The 19,672-nt window shown below is 47.7% G+C and overlaps 1 protein-coding gene across 1 annotated transcript in view; it reads right to left on the reverse strand.

Annotated features, from left to right (window-relative positions):
• Positions 1-19,672, reverse strand: part of SYNPO2L (synaptopodin 2-like) — a 40,320-nt gene that overhangs the window by 14,343 nt on the left and 6,305 nt on the right. Inside the window, exons 2-3 of the mRNA XM_009322443.1 lie at positions 11,043-11,194; positions 7,461-8,122 (exon numbers count right to left, since the gene is read on the reverse strand). Of these exons, the coding sequence (XP_009320718.1) occupies positions 7,461-8,122; positions 11,043-11,194 (814 nt within the window). The remainder of the gene's footprint in view (positions 1-7,460; positions 8,123-11,042; positions 11,195-19,672) is intronic.

The raw sequence follows: 19,672 nt of genomic DNA on the forward strand, positions 1-19,672 counted from the left end.
TTCCCTGAGACCCTTCCCATTATTCCAGGGTATTTATCAAGGACTGAGGGCCATTCTGATACAATTTTCACTAATTCCTTACATTTCACCTCTACAGAGAATATGATTCAGCCTTGTCCTTTCAGTATAGTCAGTGTGTCAAGATATGCTGAATCTACTCCCCCCGGCTCCGTTCCTGCTCCTATTTCTTTTATACAAAAGGGCTAGAGTCTTGGTTAACATAAGCGGTAGGTACACTGATGGCAGTGAAGCTTTACAGATTTCACAACAAACTGATCTCCCTTCCTGCGATGGATTTAAGTGAAACTGAAGAACGATTATTTGTCACGTTGACAGTTTTCTCCTTCCTAGCTATAATTTTCTCTCACTTTTGTTGAGCAATGACTCTGTTGTTTAATTACCCCTTGTCAAAGTCCTTTTATGCCTCACCCTTTTATGCCTCTCCCTCCCCCGTCACTATCACTTTGTCTCATTTCAGTGTTGTCTCTGAGCAGACTTGTCCCAACCCTTTCAGTAAGTCCCATATCACTTTCAGAACTGATGGAAACAACATCGGACAGAGAGAGGGACTCCCATTGCCTGTTTGCACTACGATTTCTTTCAACTCAGCTCTCAAAATCCTGGAACCTAGAAACTATCAGCTTGGCTAAGACAGTCTATGGGGTTATATCTATATATGTAGTTGTTTCAGTGTGATTATTGCTCTAATCACCTTGAGATCTGAATTACTGGCAAAATTTTCGCTTAATCCCATTGTTCCCCATCAGCCCTACACATCCTAAGTCACTCCAGAAGTGCGTGTACAAGGACAGGCTATGTTAACTTAATGCGTGTGGCAACATATTCTGAAAAATCACTAGCTGGGGCTGTGGAAGGACCATGGAGGCGTGAGCTCGGAAGAGAACTGCTGACACTGTTTCACCAGCAGCAGGATGATGAATGACCTCTGACCATGTCTGAGGAACTGTGACCCAGAGTCAGAGTCCCTGCGCTGACAATAATAACACAGAGAAGTAATGTCTGAGTAACTGATAGTTTAAAAAAGATGCTCAAAATGGTATCTTATATAGTGGAAACACTAGGAAAAAAGAGAGTATATACCTTTTCATTTCAGGAATCAGATACAGCTTTCCTCCAAACATCTTTAAATACTAAAGATCTTTCCTCTCCCAGACAATATTATATGCAGCTAGATTCTTCTTGAGCTAACACGTGTTCAGCTAAATCCATGTCTCTGTCAGGCTCTGGGGCAGCAGGATAGCAGTGAGGTACAAAGGTGAAGCAGAGCAGAGCTCTATCAGCCTTACTTCCAGTGCTGCAACCTACAGCATCTGCATGGAAATGCTGGACAAGAGTGATGCCTGAGGGAACAATGCTGGAAGTCTCCAGTAAGAATACCTGAGGAAGACGGCCAATTACTTGTGAGAATTCCTGAGATGGCTCAAGAAAGAAGGAAAAATTCATCCACACTAGCCACGACAGACAACACTAGCTTATAATCTCTATCTTCTGCCCAAACAGTTAATACATCAGCCTGAAAATATCACCTCTGTGCTTTCGATAGAAGAACATAAACCGAAGACCTAAGCTCAGATGCCATACTCAAGCCTAAAACTGGAGGAAGAGGGCTCCAGATGCACAGTTGCCTTCTTTAATAAATGCCTTCCAAGCTGCAGAGAATTCAAAACTGAATGTTAGTTATTGAGATATTCTTAAGCAAAGGCATACAACTAGACTGCATACACCAGTGTATGTAAACTGATTGCCCCAGTGGAGGCAATTTCCAGTTTAATGTATGCTGAAGTGAGATCAGACTCTCCATCTGTGATTCAGCCATGGAGGCTGTTGTCCTTGTTTTTCTAGTGGTTGGCTGCTCACTGAGTAGCAAGGGCCAAGGTTTATTCAGCATTGCTTCATGCTGCCAGACTTCCTGCAAGATCAATCGTTCAGGCAATTAATTTTAATCTCCTGGCCTGAGCAGAATGCTTTTCTATTCTACTTTAAAGCAGGTAGGATGGGGACAGTTGACTACTATCCTAAACCTTTTGGTCTTCTAGACTGCAGTGAACGGCAAAACCAGTGGGCTAGCCTAACAACCACGCAACTGTGATCATTAGAGTCACAAGTGTCAAAGCTGAAAGCTGAGCAGAAAATGTGGTGCAGTAAGTTCAAACTGCCATTCAGGTACTTTATCTTGTTCACAGCTCCTGTGACCTATACTGATTATAATAGGCTGATAGATGGCTTGCTGCACTCACACTCTCTGCAGAGAAATGTGACTGCAGTCACTCTTAGAAGAGGTAATCTGTATGACCTTCCAATGAATAGGCCACTTATAAATAAGCATCCTATCTCATCAAGTGATGCTGTTGTACATCCGCTTTAAACAAGAAGGATTTCCTTTTCTGATATGGAATGTGGTAACTTTGATGACTCTGCACAGGCAGCCAGGCCCATATAAAGCAGAGGAGGAAATTTCCCCACCCATTTTTCCCTCCCTTCCCCTACCGTACATGGAGAGGCTCTTGAGTCCTAGGAACTAAAAATAGTCCAGTTTAAATTGAGATATTTTGAAGCACTTCTTGCACTGATACAAATTCCTACAGTGTGATAGCAAGTTAGGACTAGACGGCTGTCCTGGTAGGTCTGTCTTCTGCTAGCAATTGGTATTTCCAGTTGTGAGAAACCCTGACCCCATTGTCCCTGGGAGATGGTTTAGGATGGGGGTGAACATACATTGCACCTTAGAGAGCACAGGTGGCTGAGGAGAAGCAGCCCTGGCTACAGATGGATTCCAAGCCTCTGAGGGTGGTGTGAGCAGAGGAGGACACTGCAGGAGCTGTGGGGAACCAAAGAACCTCACTAGCAATTACTTGTGACAACTATAGTCTGATTCTCTCTGCCACAAGCTCCTGCTTTCCACTAACCTCCTGAAACTCATTCAGATTTTTTTATTTGTATTTTCTGTCTTGTTATCTCTTCCTTTCCTTCTGCACTGTCCAAGCAGCACAGAAATCGTCTCAGGGAGGGATGTGGCTTGGCCCTTTAGTAGTGATGACAAACTGAGGCCCTAAAGATTCCCAATTTCCCCAGGGATTAATCACCTCTTTAAAGAGAGCAAGTTATTGTTTTAGGGGGAAGAAAACAAATTTGTACTTTCATTTCTTCAGGTTAGGCAAAATACTGGCTATTCACAAGTATGAATGCTCTCCTGTAGTTCATTTAAAGTACAGCGAAGAGTCCCTGTTTGCTGGCTGTTCTCTTGCCCCACTGAGCAAAACACCAGGGTGCAGAGTAGCCACTAGGTACCAATGAAGACTGAAGTCCTATTACCTGTAGGGCAAGTTCCCCACATTTGGGTGATGTGTGGCTCCCCACACTGCCTCACTAGTCTGCATCAGCAATGCTCTGAGTGGTTTTTGAGCAGGCATGTCCAAGTCATGTGTCCTGTGGAGGGCTGGGATGATGTACGTGCTCATCCCATGGGTTGGAAAAAATGAGCCAATACCAATGTGCAAACTGTGATAGGGCAGGAACTTTGGAAGGAGACAGGCCCAGACCTCGCTGCAAGGACTGTTGCCTCTCTAAGGAGATCTAAGGCCTTGTGTCTTTGCTGGGGAGGGAGAGGCACAGCTCAGCAGCTGACAACATGCAGGGCATCGTGAGCTGGCACCATCAGCTGCTGCCCCCTCTTCCCTGTGCTTATTTTGCTCCACCCTACCCACTGCCAAATCCTTGTCTTGGGCTGTTGGTACTTGCCACCACACTGTGTTCTGCTCCCGCGGTCAAATCCTTGCCTAGTGTAAATAATTGAGCTCCATTTGCTCCTGTGTTACTGCGGTGCAAAGCAGGTGTTAGACAGCAGTGACACCTCTGGCAATTGCCACGTGATTTGTATCCTCTTAGCAAAGGCAGGGAAAGCAGCTGTAGTTGTCAGGAGTTCATGGAGTTGATGCAAAAAAATACATGTACTGGAGAAATGTCAGTCATGAAAATTAAGAGAAAATGAATCAGTAACAATCAGAGCGTAAAGACTGATCACCCATCATGGTGAGACTAGGAAAGATGGTGAGGAAATATGGGAAGCATTTCCTAGTTTCATTGATGATCTTGAGGACAGTATACAGTCAGCCCAGATCAGATTTGCTAACATCAGAAACGGAGGAAAATCATACAGAAAAGGGGAGGTAGGGGGGCTGAATCAACTTGCCTATGATCTGGAAAGTTCAGAGCTCTGGAAAGCATGCAGTGAGGGCAAAGGTCTACAAAAGCTTTAGAGATAGGAAATAAAGAGCAGAGCTACAGATCTTAAGTTTGAGAAAACCCAAGAGCTGACAGGTGATAGCAGTCTTACTGAGATCCTTGCAGGGCAATAGAGCTGTGAAGAATGTCAGTTGCTACTCGTGGTGGTGTGCAAAAGAATTATTATGTGTCTCTGTTCTTGTACAGGAATTTCAATTATTCATCTAGAAATTTGATGTTTCTAGATACTCATCTAGAAATACTATATCTGCAACTCTGTTTGCCTGAGGTGCAGGGAGAGGTGGGAAAGGGAGAAACTCTCTGTAGCTTAAAACCGACAGTGAAAAGTTAGAAAGAATGAATACAAAGGACAAGAGAAATACCTCCAAAATTGGACAAAACATCAGAGCAGGCATGAGAAAGGAGCACGTTCTAGAAAGAAAAGGTGAGGAACCGTCTGGGTAACAGTCCCAACAAACAAAAAAGGAGTTTTTCACATTCTTACGGTGCAGTGGTGGGAGCTATAGTAGAGAAGGCCATGGCAAGGCAAGGAGGGTGTGCTGAGCAGGTACACTGGGAATATATTTAGATAGGTAGTGCTCCAAAAGGCAGAAATCTGATTAGGTAGTCAGAATGGTCCTTAAATGTCTACTGCGTATATATCGAGCCCCAGGCTCCCACGACTGATCTTCCAAGTCACCTACTGTAGGTAACTCAGATTTTAAAAACTTGCCTAGCTTCTAAACCATGAGCTTGATTTTGCATTTCTGTTTAGCAAAACCCAGGAGTCTCCATGTCCCAGAGTAGGCTACTGTGCTGTGGGTATTGCCAAGGAAAGGCAGAGAAACAAAGCTTTAAACTTTGCTGGCTCTGTGGAAGCATGGAGCAGCTGTAGGAGCTGAACCAATGCATGCCCAAACATCATTGCCAAAGCTACATCTTTCTGGCAAGAGACGCTGTACCATGTGCCTCCCATGCCAATTGCTTCTCTGCAGGCAGCCTCCTCACAGAGCCAGTGCAGCTCAGCAGTCCCACATCCTCCTGTGTTTATTCCAGGTATAGGTGCTCCTTAGCTCTGTTTACCACATAATGATCACCTTCCATCCCTCTGCCTTCCTTGCTTCCTTCCTTCACAGAGTTACTGGCTGCTGATCATGACTTTTGTTTTAATGGCTGCTGTGCTCCAGCATGATCAGGACATAGTGTTTTGCCTTCACATTTACTGCCAAGATTCCTAACCCAAGAAGGGCCAAGCTGGCCATGTGAGTTGCCATCCATGGCAGAGTAACTCTTACATAAGGACACCCATGGCCAAACATAATCCAGAAGTGGGGTGAGCGGTGGAGGGGTAATAGGAGAATAAAATATTATCTCAGTCTGCAGTCCTTCTGGGAACCCTACCTCTAGCTGGCAATAGAGTTGCATCACCTTCTGCCATGGGATATTATTTTGCCATCAGAAATGCTCTGCATTAAATACATGGCTTTCCTGGGAGCCTTCTGTACTGACGCTGTCCATGGAAATAAGTCTTGATGTAAAGCAATTACTCTTCCACTGCTAGGACTATCAGGTGGCAGGGAGCAGCTGAACATGCCTTTCTCAACATTCACCTCATGCTTGTACGTTATTCAAAGGGGGAAAAAATAGCTTCATCCTCAGGGAGGCTGAAATTGCTACTTTCTTTGCTGTTCTAAGGAAAGTGAGTGCTAAAGACTAGGAAGAAGTCGTACGAGGCACCAGATTAGTTGCACTGCCTAGCAGGGCCTGACATAAGGGACCCAACCAAGTCTGTCCTCTCAACGCAGGGCAGAGCAGTAAGACAGTGCCCTGTCTGATGGAAGCAGTCTAGATTTGAAAGTTACCTCTATAGGATCCCTTAGGCAGAATAGAGAAAAGAATGTTTAGCCTTAGGAAAAGAGAAAAGAGAGGCTTAACAATTGTCTTGCAATATTATCTGGTCTGAGGAAAAATGTGTAGCATTTGGAGCAGAGAATCAGAAGTTAGTATCTGTGTGCTTTATTTCTCATTCGGTCTAGTGACTTTTCTGTGTCTCAGTTTTCCATTCTGTCCCCCAGCTAAGCCACTTTTTTAAAACCTGCTTTATTTCTAGGCTCAGAGAATTGTAAATTAATCAATCATACTGCACACTGAGGTACTCATATGAAAACAAATTCTTGATTACCTTGTTTTTAAGATTATTGAATAGATCACAACTGTGAAGTCAGGTAACATCTTGTTCTGCCTTCGTGTTTGGGTTTGAAATACTCCACATGTAGCAGAAACCAGGAAAGATATTCACAATTAAGGTTGCTTCAGCTCCATCACCCATGTACTACACTACATTTTTCAGTACTTCATTCTACCTGGAGAGGTCTTGACTAGTAGGGGTCCCACTACAAGGAACTGTTCCAACAGCTGATTTACCAGCTCCTGCCTGTCCTTGCTGGCAGCCCTCCACTGCCGATACCTAAAAAGTGATAAATTCTACCAGAGCTCACCAACTGCTTCCAGACATGGACACCCTTGCTGCAATAAGTGCCTGCAGAGAAAACATCCTCCGAAAGTCGATGTAGACAAGCCCCTCCCTGAGCTTGACAGGGTGAGAGAAATAAATGAGCTACTGACAACACTCTTCTAAGGCTACGCTGACTGAAAATTATCTCTACTCAGTCCTTAATCACGTGTAATACTACATGCTTCTGTGCCCATGGAGAGCTGAGCTGAACAGGGGGCTCCTCAGGAGGCCCTCAGAACGAGCACGCTGTGCTTGGACACACAGATAGCTAAGGAGCAAACTGAACTGCTGTGAGATCTCTGAAAGGCCAGGCCTGGGAAATTTAATCCCCAGCTTCTTCCCTGACACCATCATTTCCCCTGAGTCTTCTTCAGCCCGAAGTGTTGAAGAAACCAATGACCTCCACCCTGTTTCCAGCACATATAGGTGCTAGAGCACAGCTGGTTGTGTGGCTGCAGCTTCTACCTGTGACTCCCAGATCCCAGACCCTTTCTCTCATCTGTTCCTTGGGTCATCTTGGGTGAGGTAGACCCCAGTGCCAAAGCTGCAATAGGAAGCCCCAGCCCCTGCAGGTCTGACTTGACTCTGCTTCTTCCCAAGCTAGAGGAGCTAACCCGCTTGACATTTGCAGGAATTAGGCTTTTGGAAGGAGATCCAGCATAGGAAGAGGGCATGGGTGAGTGGCAGGGTGCAGAGGACTTACTGGCCTGCTTGGCTTTCTCCGCATACGTGGTGGTTAGGTCTTCATCAACCGGGTGCTCCACTGGCCCCACCATGGGGATGAGATGGCGTTCTGCTCGGATAGCCTTGGTGGCATGGGGCAGGAGCATCGCCTCTGGAGAAGGCTCCCGTCCCTCTGTCAACGGTGGACGCAACTGTCCCTCGCTCTCTGAGAATGGAGTGTCTGTGCGGCTGCCAGGTGGGCAGGCAATCTCCCTCTTCGCCACCCCGACGGAGCTGGCCACCTCGGGTCCCCCCTGCACAGCAGCCTCCGGCATGCTCTCATAGCCGCTCTGTTCGGACAGGGACACCTCATCCTGAGGCGCATCTGCCTTGCTGTTGGTGCTGTCGGGCGGGGAGCGCGGGCTTTTCTTGCGAGCCCGGCGGTGCTTCTCCTGGGCCATGTTGTCAGCATCGCTGTCTGTCTCACCATAGTAGGCCTCACTGTCCGGTGGGGAGGTGAGGCTCTCCAGGTGCCTCTGCGACTTCCGTGGCTGCAAGGGCTGTGCGGTGACCGGGGCTCCTGCCAGTTCAGGGCTGAGTAGCTGCGCTGGGGCGCTGAGCGGGGATGGCGGGGAGAGCACTCGCTGCCCTGGAGAAGGGGAGCGCTGGAGCCATGGGCCGGTCTGGTCCCCACCAACTATCCTGTGGAGAGAAGGAAAAGTGGTGAGCGAGGTCTGGTTGGTGAGGCTGAGCTGGAAGGAAACTCCCACATGTGAGAGAGGAGTAAGGATTGAGCTGGTGTTTCAGATGTCTTTCAGGCGGTACAGGCACCTGAAGTGCAGACACCAAGGGCAGACTCATCTCTGACATCAGCTACATGCTCTCATCCTGATTTTCTGCTTCACGACTCTTTGAAAACCAGGTGTTAAACACTTGAAAATCAGAATGCCCTGAGAGCAGAAAATCAGCATAAAACAGCTTAATCAGCTCCCCAGGCATTTCTCCTGGGGAGGTAAATTCCTGCATAGCAAACATTCCCCAGGACAGTGGGACATAGCCCTACAGCCTGCTGCTTGCAGGGGGGGGGGGGGGGGGGGGGGGAAAGCCTCTCAAAGCTTATAGCAAGCCATCTGTGTGGGTGTACAGGTAAGGAAGGAGTAAATGAGGGAGGAGATGCGAGGGGAGGGATGGTGGTGGCTGTGATGTAGAAGGGAGGCGCCTGAGCCACCACACTGCACTCCAGCTGCTCCTGCAGCTGGGACTGCACCATGGAGCTGCGCCAGCTCTGCAGATCCCGGCATCCCCCAAACTGCTTTAGTTCAGAGCGAGCTCCAAACAAAGAAGTTGGTGCTGTTTGTTTGCCCTGACCTCTATGTGGGAGAGAATAGCAAATACTTAAGAGAAAAAGGCCCAAGTGTTTTTTTGGGGTAGGACTCTGCTATCCTGTGGTAGGAGTCCACCCTGTTGTGTGTGCCCTGCTCGCTGTGGGACTGCTTTGCAAGCAAGCTACCAGTGCCTGGGTTTTGACGACCGTACTGCAGTCATGCCAGCCAGCCCAATCCATGGTGGCATCTGCCTTTGGCTTAGACATAGCAACTTCTAGCCTGTAAGTCAGCTGGAAGGATGACTAGAGTAGGGGCAGGGCAGATCGGGGCAGTGAGGCCGATTGCTGACTGCCAGAGGGAGGGAGAACTGGCTACGCTGATGGGAAAAGAGCCAGCTCTGCCCTGCCTCTCCTCAAGAGTGAGTCTGGATTTCAACAGCAGTTTGACTCCAGACCACACAGATGGGGCAGGGAACTTCTTCCTTCCCTTGCCAGAGTCACCAGGGCTTGTTAAAATTATAAAGGAGCCCTAAGTATTTGCCTTTTGAGCATGCATACCGGGAAGCCAGGCAGACAGCATTGCCTCTGTAAAGCTGTGGAATTCATGACTTGGATCCCAATTCTGGGATTTATACTCGTGAAATTTATACTCATGTCAAATGCAATATTTTGTGGAAGCTAAGGGTGGGGCAATTTCTCTGACAGTTTATTTTTTAATAATATTTTCTGTTATGAACTCTCACTGGGGAGCAAACACAAAGCTCCCCAAGCAAAACAGAGCAGTCCTTCCTCTTCTTTACTCAACCAGATAACTGAAAAGCATTACTGCTTGTAAGCCAGTTTATCTTGTTCTGCACTGTCAGGTCACAATCACTCTCCCTCCCTGTCTTTCTCTCTCTCTCTTCACATACATCTCACACTGACAGACATACACATATGACCTTGCATACTCCAGAGTCATCCAGCTACCTCTCCTTTCTGAACAGGACTGATTGGTGTTTTCTCTGGGAACATAAGTATGAAGTGGGAATAGAGATGTGATCAGAAAGCAGTATTTGATGAGTTCTGCACTACCCCAAGATGAAGCCAACTGGTTACATTATTTCCAAACCATCCGATGCTGGCTCCCAGAGGGCTGCGAGAAGCCTGCCTTTGTCATTTTGCTAATTCAAAGTGTGCTGATTTTGGCCCATTGGAATTTGCCCAGGCACCTGTTGGCTGCAGATAGGCTCCAATGGGGTGAGGTAAGGCCTTGGCAAGGGACCGGGAGCTATTCTGGACACCTTGTGCAGGGCTCACTCATCCCTCTTAATCACAACTAGGGTATGGGGTGAGCACATCAGAAGGCACCGGTGCTTTCCCTGAAGCCAAGGGGGAGATCCTACATGCTCAGGCTTTCCTCCTCTGAGCGCTGCCCACCTCTGCCCCTACTTTACAGCAACCAGCGTGGCTCTCCCTCCCCACTGCTCACAGTGCTCTGTCTTTTCAGGGCTGTAAAAATCACATCTCCCAGCTCCCTTCACCAGGGCCTTCTTTCCTGAGGGTGACTTCTGTTTTGGGAGTAGTGTGGACTAGCTGGGACACAGCTTTGCTGCCTCCACCTTTATATGATTCATTTACAGCTTGGGCCTCATCCAGCATGCATTGAGGCACTGGGTTAGCTTTAGCACAGGTAGAACCAGGGATGTTACTGGGACCATTTTTGTGCTTAAATTTGAGCCTGGTCTCCAGTATTCTGCTGGACTAGAGACTTTGCTAGAGATATTTCTTCCTGCAAAAAGGGACTCAGCTACACACCTCTGTGGAAGTCAGTTCACACCCTATCGGACTGCAATGGCCTGCTGTAGTAAATACTCAGGTAATCTTACCTTGGCTCAATTACCCAATGTGTAGTCAAATCTGTTTCTACAGAACAGTTATTTACCCGGAATGAACTGGAGTCTCAGTTAATTGCTGAGATGAACTGCCCTATGGCATCTGCTTGCTTGGAGCCTAAATTGCTCATGCTTTGGAGTATAGCCTTCACACTGCAAACACTTCCCTCCAGCCTGAGGGGCAAGGGCAGGGAGGTCTGGGGTCAGTTCAGGGCCAGGCACTCTGGAGGGCAGCACAGAGACAGTGCAAAACTTTTGGATGGCCACATGTCAGCCATGGGGAAGTCCTAGTATACCTTGCAGTATGGAGAAACCAAAGGCTTCCTGCCTGCCTTCTTTCTGCTAGGTGTGGATAGCTGCTACACTGGATGAAGCTGCCCTGCTGCCTGCACTGTCACAGCACCGGTGCTTGGGAGCAGGTTACCTTTTCACGCAGATGTTGAGCATGCCGTTGGAGGAGTCAATGATCTGCATGGCAGTAGCATGGGAGAGGCCAGCACATGACTTCCCGTTGATAGATACTAGCACATCATTTTCCCACAGGCCTCCACGGCACGCTTTGCTTCTCTTTCGGATCTGGAAAAGCAGAATAGAGAGGATAGGGATGAAGGGAAGGACAGCAGCTATTTAGCTCAGTTGCTTGTCTCCTGCTGGCTCTTCTATTGCTCCATTCCTGACAGAATAAAATAAGGCCTATGACTACTGTGTTGCCAGGGTGGACGACCACACCCTGTTAATTCCAAGAGTCACTCTGCTGAGCATAGACCTGACCTGATAACCAACCCAATTCGAGTCTTCAGTGCAGATGAAAGACTCAAGAGCACCTACATGCTCTTCTCCTCTAGTTCCCTATCTCTTAAGTTGCTTAGGGAGTCTGTGTTTCAGAAAGGGAACAGGAACTCTTTCCAGACTATCCTTGTACATGGCTGTGTGTCCTTCTGTACGCCCCTACTATGCTTCCTTGGTATGATCCCTGACGCTCACACAGAGCCCCTGCAGGTACCATCCTTGGGGAAGCTGACATTGGGAAGAGATGGTGGCTCCGAGGCACTTCCTGCTGTCAAGAATTCCTCCCCTGTTGGCTTGGGTCAAAAAAAAAATGCTGTCAAGCATTCTTGCTCTGTTGGCTTTGGCCAGTATATTTCTGGACATCTGCATCAGGCCATATGGTGTCCTGTTACACAAGTGTAAACTCAGAGTAAATCTTTAGCCTTAACAGGAGCTGTGCAGGATATGCATTGCTGTAGCTGAGAATGGAGTCTGGGTCTCTAGTTCCAGGCTAGTTCCTGGATCATCTTACACCAAGTGTTTCCTCTCCCTTTTGTTCCATCATCCATTAGTTAAACTTCTTACTGAAACCCCCAACCCAGCCTAGCCTTTCTCTTAGGGCAAGCAAGCAAACCAAATGCCCACTTAGCCCAAAACCACAGACCTCTCCCATATAGGCAAGCAATGGGATAGACTTGTAGGACAGCTTGGCACCCGTAATGCACTCATTTGGCACATAAAAGAATAGCTGGGCAAAAACACTGGGTCAGGGCAAATCAGGCCCAAGGTAGCAATACGCTGGATTTGTAGATGCTTCTAGAATATTTCTTCAGATCTTGCAGTTAAGTGAGAGACAAATCAGTGCAGAGCTGTTTAACAGAGGGTGCAGTGAACAAACTGTGGCAGATCCCTGCAGAGAGGTAATCACAGCAGGGCACCTTCTCCCATATCTTGTAGCCTTGCTGCTCGAGCAACCAGACTCAGCTATCAAATCGCACAAGCTACTTTGCCCGCACTCCCATAGCAGCCCCGGGAAAGAGAAGTGGATGTGAGAGGATTGCTGCCCTGTCATTGTTCTTGCAGGTGCAGGAGGGGAGCAGGAAAGGAGAAAGCTGGAGCCCTGAGGAGGTCCAGTGGTATGGCTGGCTGGTGTCAGGGCCCAGGCCCTCTGCACCCATGGGGTGTGTGCACGCCCAGGGCTCAGCCCTGCTGGCTTGTGTTGAGCAGGCAAGAGCAGCACTCCTCCCAGGTCAGCCTGTCAGCAGGACTGAGAGGTGTTGGGGAAGAAGATGGAAAGAGGAGGGCTATGCTCCGAGTTGTTTGTGCGTTCACTGGCACTTTATCACTCTGTAGCCTCTCCAGCTTGACCCCAAATTTTGCCTGCATGCTTAAAATAGGGACTGGCTCATCCCAGCTGCCACATCCATCAGCCTCTGTCATCTCAGTCTTTTATCTCCCTCCTTGTTAATATAGGCCTGCAATGAGAATGTGGGTCTGTAATGAACTACTGCTGAAGAACCACTTTTCTGCTGTTACAGTATAAATGCTGCTTCTTGATACTCCCTCAAGGTGCAGGTGTTAAATGAGAAGAGATAGCAGATACATTTTCCAATGCTGCCTACCAACAGAGCAGCTAATGCAGAGAGTTCGGAAGTTGCAGAGAGGTTAGAAGGAGGGTCTCCTTCTCATATTCCGCAAAAGGCCAACTGCTGCTCCATGGCCAAGTGCTTGGTGCTCAGCACTGGATGGGAACACACTTGCTGAGTATCTCTCCCAATTATGGAGCGAGGGGACTGGGGTTTAAAGGCTGTCAGCAGGTGCTCAGAGCATTCCTCGCATCCCATCGTACTCCTCCATGCTCACTGAAACCAACTGGATGTGGGCTGGTGACCACCCAGAGCAGAGCCAGTAAGCTTCCTGCAATCCTCTGGTCCCACAGTACTGCAGGACTTTGCAGGCAAGTGTTTGGGATGCCCAGGCAGGGAAGGTCAGGCTGCGCTCACAACACTGCCTGCTACTGCTTCAGGCACCTTTAGATAAGAGTAGGCTGGTGGGACGCAACCTGCCCCACATGGGCTAAGCAACATGAGCAGGAAATGCATTTCTTTTGTGGTTAGTGAAGATGCTGGCTCTGGCTTGGTCTGCGCTCAGATTTTACCAGGGTGGTGGAAGGCCCATGCACTAAAGCAACTATAGTTACTTCAGTGCTGTTGTGGGAGCCTGCAAACTAGCTCTACAATCCCGGAGGGGACTTCTCCCTGTCTCCATTCTTGGGAAAACAGGACCAGGTCTCTTCTAGTGCAGGAAGAGACTAGAGTCTGAAAATAGCATGTAAATGTTCCTGGCTGTCAGTCTCCCACAAGTTTATAAACGCCTCCCTGGAAGTTTATGAATCTGCTTCCCAGGGGTGGAGGGAAACAAACTATTCACAGCTTCATTTTAATGATAAACCCCTACCCCACTGCATTTGCCAGGGAGGAAAGAAAAGGGGTTAAAGGCAGAAGAGGATTGTGCAGGGAGAGAAGGAAGAAAGCACATCATCATACAGAAAGGACAGGACTTAATCCACAACCATGTCCGCAGGGTGCAGTGTGCCAGAGGCTGGAGAGCCTCTGGACAGAGACCAGCGCGAGCCTGCCAGTTTTTGTATGACTGCCAGCACGGTGCTGTGGAGACCTTTCATGACAACCCATAGACTGCATGTCTCGCTCACAGCGAGGGCAGCACTGGGCCTTTGAGGCCCCAGGCCAGGGTGGCTGCCCAGTCTAAAGGCCAGGCTCGCTGCCCACCCTGAAGGTCAGGCTGCCCTCAGGCTCAGCCACTTGCTCCCCATGTCCAAAAGATGCCCTCTCCTGGGCACCCAGTGAGCCACATGAAGCATCACTAACAGGGAGCTTCTGCTTAGGCTGCAGACAGGATGGAAGGTGTCACCCAGCAGCTGTTCTGAAGAGATAGGAAAGGATGGGAAAAGCGGCATTTCAAAGATATATCCCCTCTGCTTCCTGTAGCAGATCCCTGGAGAGCTTTCTTGTGCGAATGAGAGGCAGCACTGAGGGACTCTGACAAGTGGTCAGGGGTAGCCCCAGACCTGGCCCTGGGGGATTGCACTGTCCGACCTCCTAGCACAGACTGTGAGAATTGACCTCTCCTTGTCGGGGGGGGAACCCCACAAATTCTCTGAGCCTCTTATAACTACCTGCCTGTTACACTTACCACTCCGTGCCTCAGTGGCACTCCACGCTCCCCCATGGCACACCTTGGCTCACATGGAGGAAAGTCCTGCTTAGATTTCAGCTGGGTTTAGGGAATCCCAGTTTCAGGGCCCTACTGATTTATGCTACTGGAAATACAAATCAGTGTGGAAAACTGGAACTATAAATTAATGAAACACATTTACTCAGAAGATTTTCCATCTCACTGGCCTCTCAGCAGGACTTCTGTTGTGACAAAAGAGCTCTTGTCAGAGAGGTTTGGGTGTCTGCAGCACCTAGGTACATGCACATACATGTGCATGTTTTCTTTCATTACTTTGCCCTCTTCCTCTCATTGATCATATTGAATCAGACAGGAAGGAAAGGACAGAAGCAGCTGAGGGGAAAAAAGGAAAAGGGTGAAGGCAACAAATGAGGAGGAAAGGAAGAAGAAAAGGTGTTGAAGGGAAGGCCAGTGCTAGGAGAGGCCAGGACGGCCAGAGCTAGGATCAGGCTTTAACAGAAGTTTCCTTGTACAGCCCTGGGGAGACAAAAGGACATGCTGATTATTGGACGTGTCTCGGGGAATTCGGCCTAGCTTTTGGGAACAGAATGCAAGAGAGGAGGGGGTCAGATGCAACTTGGCAGCATCTGTCCTTTAGTAGGGACTATATTTAGATAGTGATATGTGGGGGGTGAACACACACTGGGATGCTAAGAATAGAGTAATCCTGATAGTAACTCAGTGGCTTCACATCTTGCCTGAGCACAGCCCAGGGAACCTGTCTTGAAACTTTGCAACCACCCTCCATGCTGGCCAGCACCGCTTCTTCATAAGAAAGTGGGTAATCAGAAGTGGTTTGCAGTGCCTTTCAGGAATAAGCTGTAATAGGTTCATGCCATTTTCCCCCTTGCCTCCCCAAGGCACCTCTCACCTCCTCTCATTGGGAGAGCTCAATCTGTAAGGTAGGAAGACAAATTACATTATCAGTCTTCCCCTAATCTCTTAAAATCTTTCCAGCAGCAACCTAGCAAACTCAGGCCAAGTCAGAGTTGTATATTGAATACAATTCATCTTCCCATGCAATGTCCCTTCCACTCTGATTGCATCTCTCATCACACAGCTGCCCCCCTTCCCTCAGCAGCTACAATGCCATGGGGTCCAACACTCCATGGCAACCTGGCAGTGTTTAAATTTCATTCCCAGCCTTATGTGAAATGTAGGCCTGTCACAGGGTTCCCATGGAGAGGTAAGAACTGCCTTATTGTAGTATGAAGCAGTATAAAGCACTACCAAAAGGGAATGAATTCAGGCAGGAGCCAACCAGCATTTGGGTCGGCTCCTCCCAGAACTTCCTGCTCAGCCGAACCACAAATGCAGTAGTTGCTAGATACAAGAGCAGAAACAAACACCCTCCATCTCTTCTTCTTTTTGAACATCAATGTTGACATCATTTTGGTTACTGGAACAGTTTGTTTTTCCTCCAAGGCCAGGGCCTAATCTTTACTTGTGCAAGGAAAGATACCCCTGTGGCTAAAGCACTAGAGTGGGATTCAGGAGACCTGGATGATTTTTTGTGTGACCTTGGAGAAAACACTCAGACTGTGAGCCATAAATGACAGGAGCCTGGAAATCAGGAAGTTTTTCAACAGTCTTTTGCTTTGGCTCTTAGATTTCTTTGTCTCATCTGCCCACCTAAACACAGAGATCCATTAAGATACTTTTTCTATGCCTTCTATTAAGTATGTGAATAACATTACATCGTCATGGCAATGCCATATTTTTATTGGAAGCTATTTTACAGGAGAATATTTACTCTAATCCATTATAATTACAGTAACCATTACAATTACACTTCTCTCTTTAGTTCCAATAACTTCCTGACCAAACACCGTATTCCTGTTTAAGAGGTGACACTGGATGACTTGCCTCTTGGTAAAGTAGGTCCAGTGTCTCTGCAGGCCTACTTCACAGGTTATCCACAGTAAAGCTTAATTAGGGAGTCTTTATATAGAGAAAGAAGGGAGAGAACACACACTTTCTGGGATGAACACAGCAAGGGAGGGTGGTGAAAGAAGGTATCTTGAGTAGCAGGACAGACTTGGGTGGCTTCTGGGCAAGGGCTTTAGAGATGAAACTTGGTAGTGGCAGAGGATGCTGGTGCTGGCCAATCAATTAAGTGCATACAAGACTGCTGTAATATGTTACTGTGTAGAGTGTACTGATGAGGGGGATATTGCTATCCCAGTGTGGAAAGAGAGAACAACTTCTTCGATACTCTAGACTTAATTCTGATTTGTACCAGGGGGTACAAGCTGATAAAAAACAAATGCAAGCAATCAGGGTTTGTTAGTTTTCTCTCTCTGTTGAAACCAAGTGCCTTAAAAAGAGCATTTTGTCATGATAATACAAGGGGGGGGGGGGGGAAAAACAACCCCAAATAATCCACCTTCTTTGCCTAAGCAAAAAGTTTAGCACAGGGATCGTGCTGGGAGCAAGTATCTTGCCAGAGTTGGCTGCAGGTAGGTAAAAAGAGGCTTTATCTCCATGGCCTTTTGTTACTCGATGGGAGATTAGCTGAAAAGTGAAGTGTGAAGCCAATGACAAGGAATAATGCCGCATGTACTGGAATAGATACTAAAAGTACTTGAGAAGCATTTTACTCTCAACACAGTAAACAGCAGGATATCAAGGTTTTTTTATATGAAGCAAGGATTCAGAAGGAACAGATATGTTTGTCAAAAAGCAAGAGTCCCAGTGCCCACATCTAGCTGCTGGGACAAAAGGAATTGAGCGTTCAGAAGAAACATGCTTATACATGTCCCATGTAGATCCTTTTCTAGAGGCTCAGCCTTGTTCCTTTTGACACAAAAGATTTTAGGGTCAAAATCTAAGGGACTTAGATCTCATAAGCAAATCCAGCCACCAAAATGTCTCTTTACAGGGACAGGCACTGAACTCGGACAGAAGGAGTGAGAGCCTTGATCACAGGGCAGAGTCATCCAGAGACATGGCTTCAAGTCCTCCAGAACAAGGTGTTCTCAACCTTAGCACTACATGCTGGTACTGTGCTCTAAAGAGCAGTGAGGATATGCAAGCTCTGAACAAAACCCTTACCCAGAACAGAGGACTCTTTTCAGCTGCTACCAATTATTGAGCAGCAGCAGCGTTAAGTATTATATGCCTCCACAGTATTTATGCTGAGAGAGGGCAAACTAGAAGACATACCTACTATTATTTTGATAGAATGAGGATATGATCCAAGACAAAAAAAATTTATGTTTGCAAAAAGTTATTGTACACAGCATTCATGATATTTGCAAGTGTGGGTTACTGTACCAAAACACAGCACTCATTAACTCTAAGAGAGCCTCTCAGCAACGGTCTGAGGAGGATAAGCACCATTGTTCTGCAGCAGCAAGGATAGGATCAGCCACAGGTATGGATTAGACAAGTACCCCATTCACCTGAAGGATTCCAGGGGAACTTTGGTACAGAGACCTTCCTGTGCCTTGCAGCATCTTTTTAGGCATCTTGTAGATATGAACGTACAGGAAAAAACAGGCTCAGCCTTCACAGATGTATTCAGTAGTTCTAGCAAGTAGCAAGTAGCAGGTTGAATAATGCCAGCGAATGAACCTGGGCTCTGGACTGCAACTGCCTGTAGCATTAAGCTGTTGAAATGATCCTTGGCACGTCTTTGGCTCAGGCCAGCTAATGCTCTCCAGAAAATTCCCAGGTACAGTTTGGGAGCTAGAACAGGCTATTCCCAGAGCCACTGCCTGTGGGCAGCTTGCATGTGGCCATCTTGTTTGGGAGAATAGAAAAGGTTAATTGCTGGGCTTCGTTCCACTCTGTAGCAGCTGGCATCAGTGCCAGAGAGTGGTCCCAGGCACACTTAATGCACCAGGTATAGATGTAGCTTGTGTGGTTTCACCACGACTGCTGATAGTCATCTGTCAAGAGATTCTTCCAGGATGCCTGCCTGCTGATGGGCAAATAGGATGTAAAGACAAAACTGCCCAGACTCTTCACCTCTGCAAGGAGGAGAGGGAAAGCTTTTCTAGCAGTGTCCTTCAAACAGAAGTCTTACATAACTTGTGGAAGCAAAAAGCATGGGGCAGCACAGCTGTGATCACACAGCCGAGGAGGAACCATTCAGGACAGTAATGTGTGAAAGACCAGGAGCTGACATCACACTTTGTCATAGGCATGATTGCCTCATGTCTTTTGGAGAGAAGGTAGAAAGCAAAAAAAAAAGAATAAACACAGAGTGAAGTGGCTTGGGCAGTGAGAAAGGAATAGTTTAACAAATGGTTAAAGATTACCTGAGAGTAAACACAGAGTACAAATCAAGATTCTAATAGAGGGAATGGCACAACCACCGATCCAGTCCATCCACACAGTCTGCTCTCTGTACTTGCTTCGGGAGGGAGTTCCTGTGTAAGGCTACTTCCCTTGCAGGTAGCTCCAAGCCCCGGTGACGCACAAGGAATTGTGAACCAGATCATTAGCTGATACAATCAGCAATGGTGATTTGCAACCATGATAATATGGTTTTCTGTTTAGGTCACCTTCTTATCATTGTCCTGGAGATCCTATCCCCCTATCTCTGCTGGGAAGGAAGGGCAGAGCTCCCCTTCCAAGCTCTGCACCTTGCTCACTGCTGTCCCAGCACTGTGCAGAACTTGCAGCTTCTCGGCCGGACAGCAGCCCTGGAGCCCGCCACATTCTCCCAGCACGCCGTGACTGTTGGGCCCAGCTGCTCCTTGGAAAGTTTCACCGGCGCCACAGCCTGCGCTCCCTCACTGGCAGCCAAGGGTGGCACCTGCCCAAGTGCAGACAGGCCATAAAACATGTCCAGGAGCACTCCCAAAGCTGCTTGAGGCACTCCTTCCACAGCGCTGGCAGATATATTCGGCCCTCCAACACCAGCATTAGTGACTGCTATAGACTAGGCTGCCAGCAGTGCTTTTTTAGGTGTGACAGTAAACATTTGTGAAAACAGATAAAGAACAGCCTGCCCACTGAAAGGGGGAGAGGAAGAGAAGGTGCTTGCAAATCTGGAAGCCATCAGACCTATTTGGGTTAGAG

This window comes from Pygoscelis adeliae, unplaced genomic scaffold (genome assembly GCF_000699105.1).
Source record: "Pygoscelis adeliae isolate BGI_AS28 unplaced genomic scaffold, ASM69910v1 Scaffold244, whole genome shotgun sequence".
Lineage (NCBI taxonomy): Eukaryota > Metazoa > Chordata > Aves > Sphenisciformes > Spheniscidae > Pygoscelis > Pygoscelis adeliae.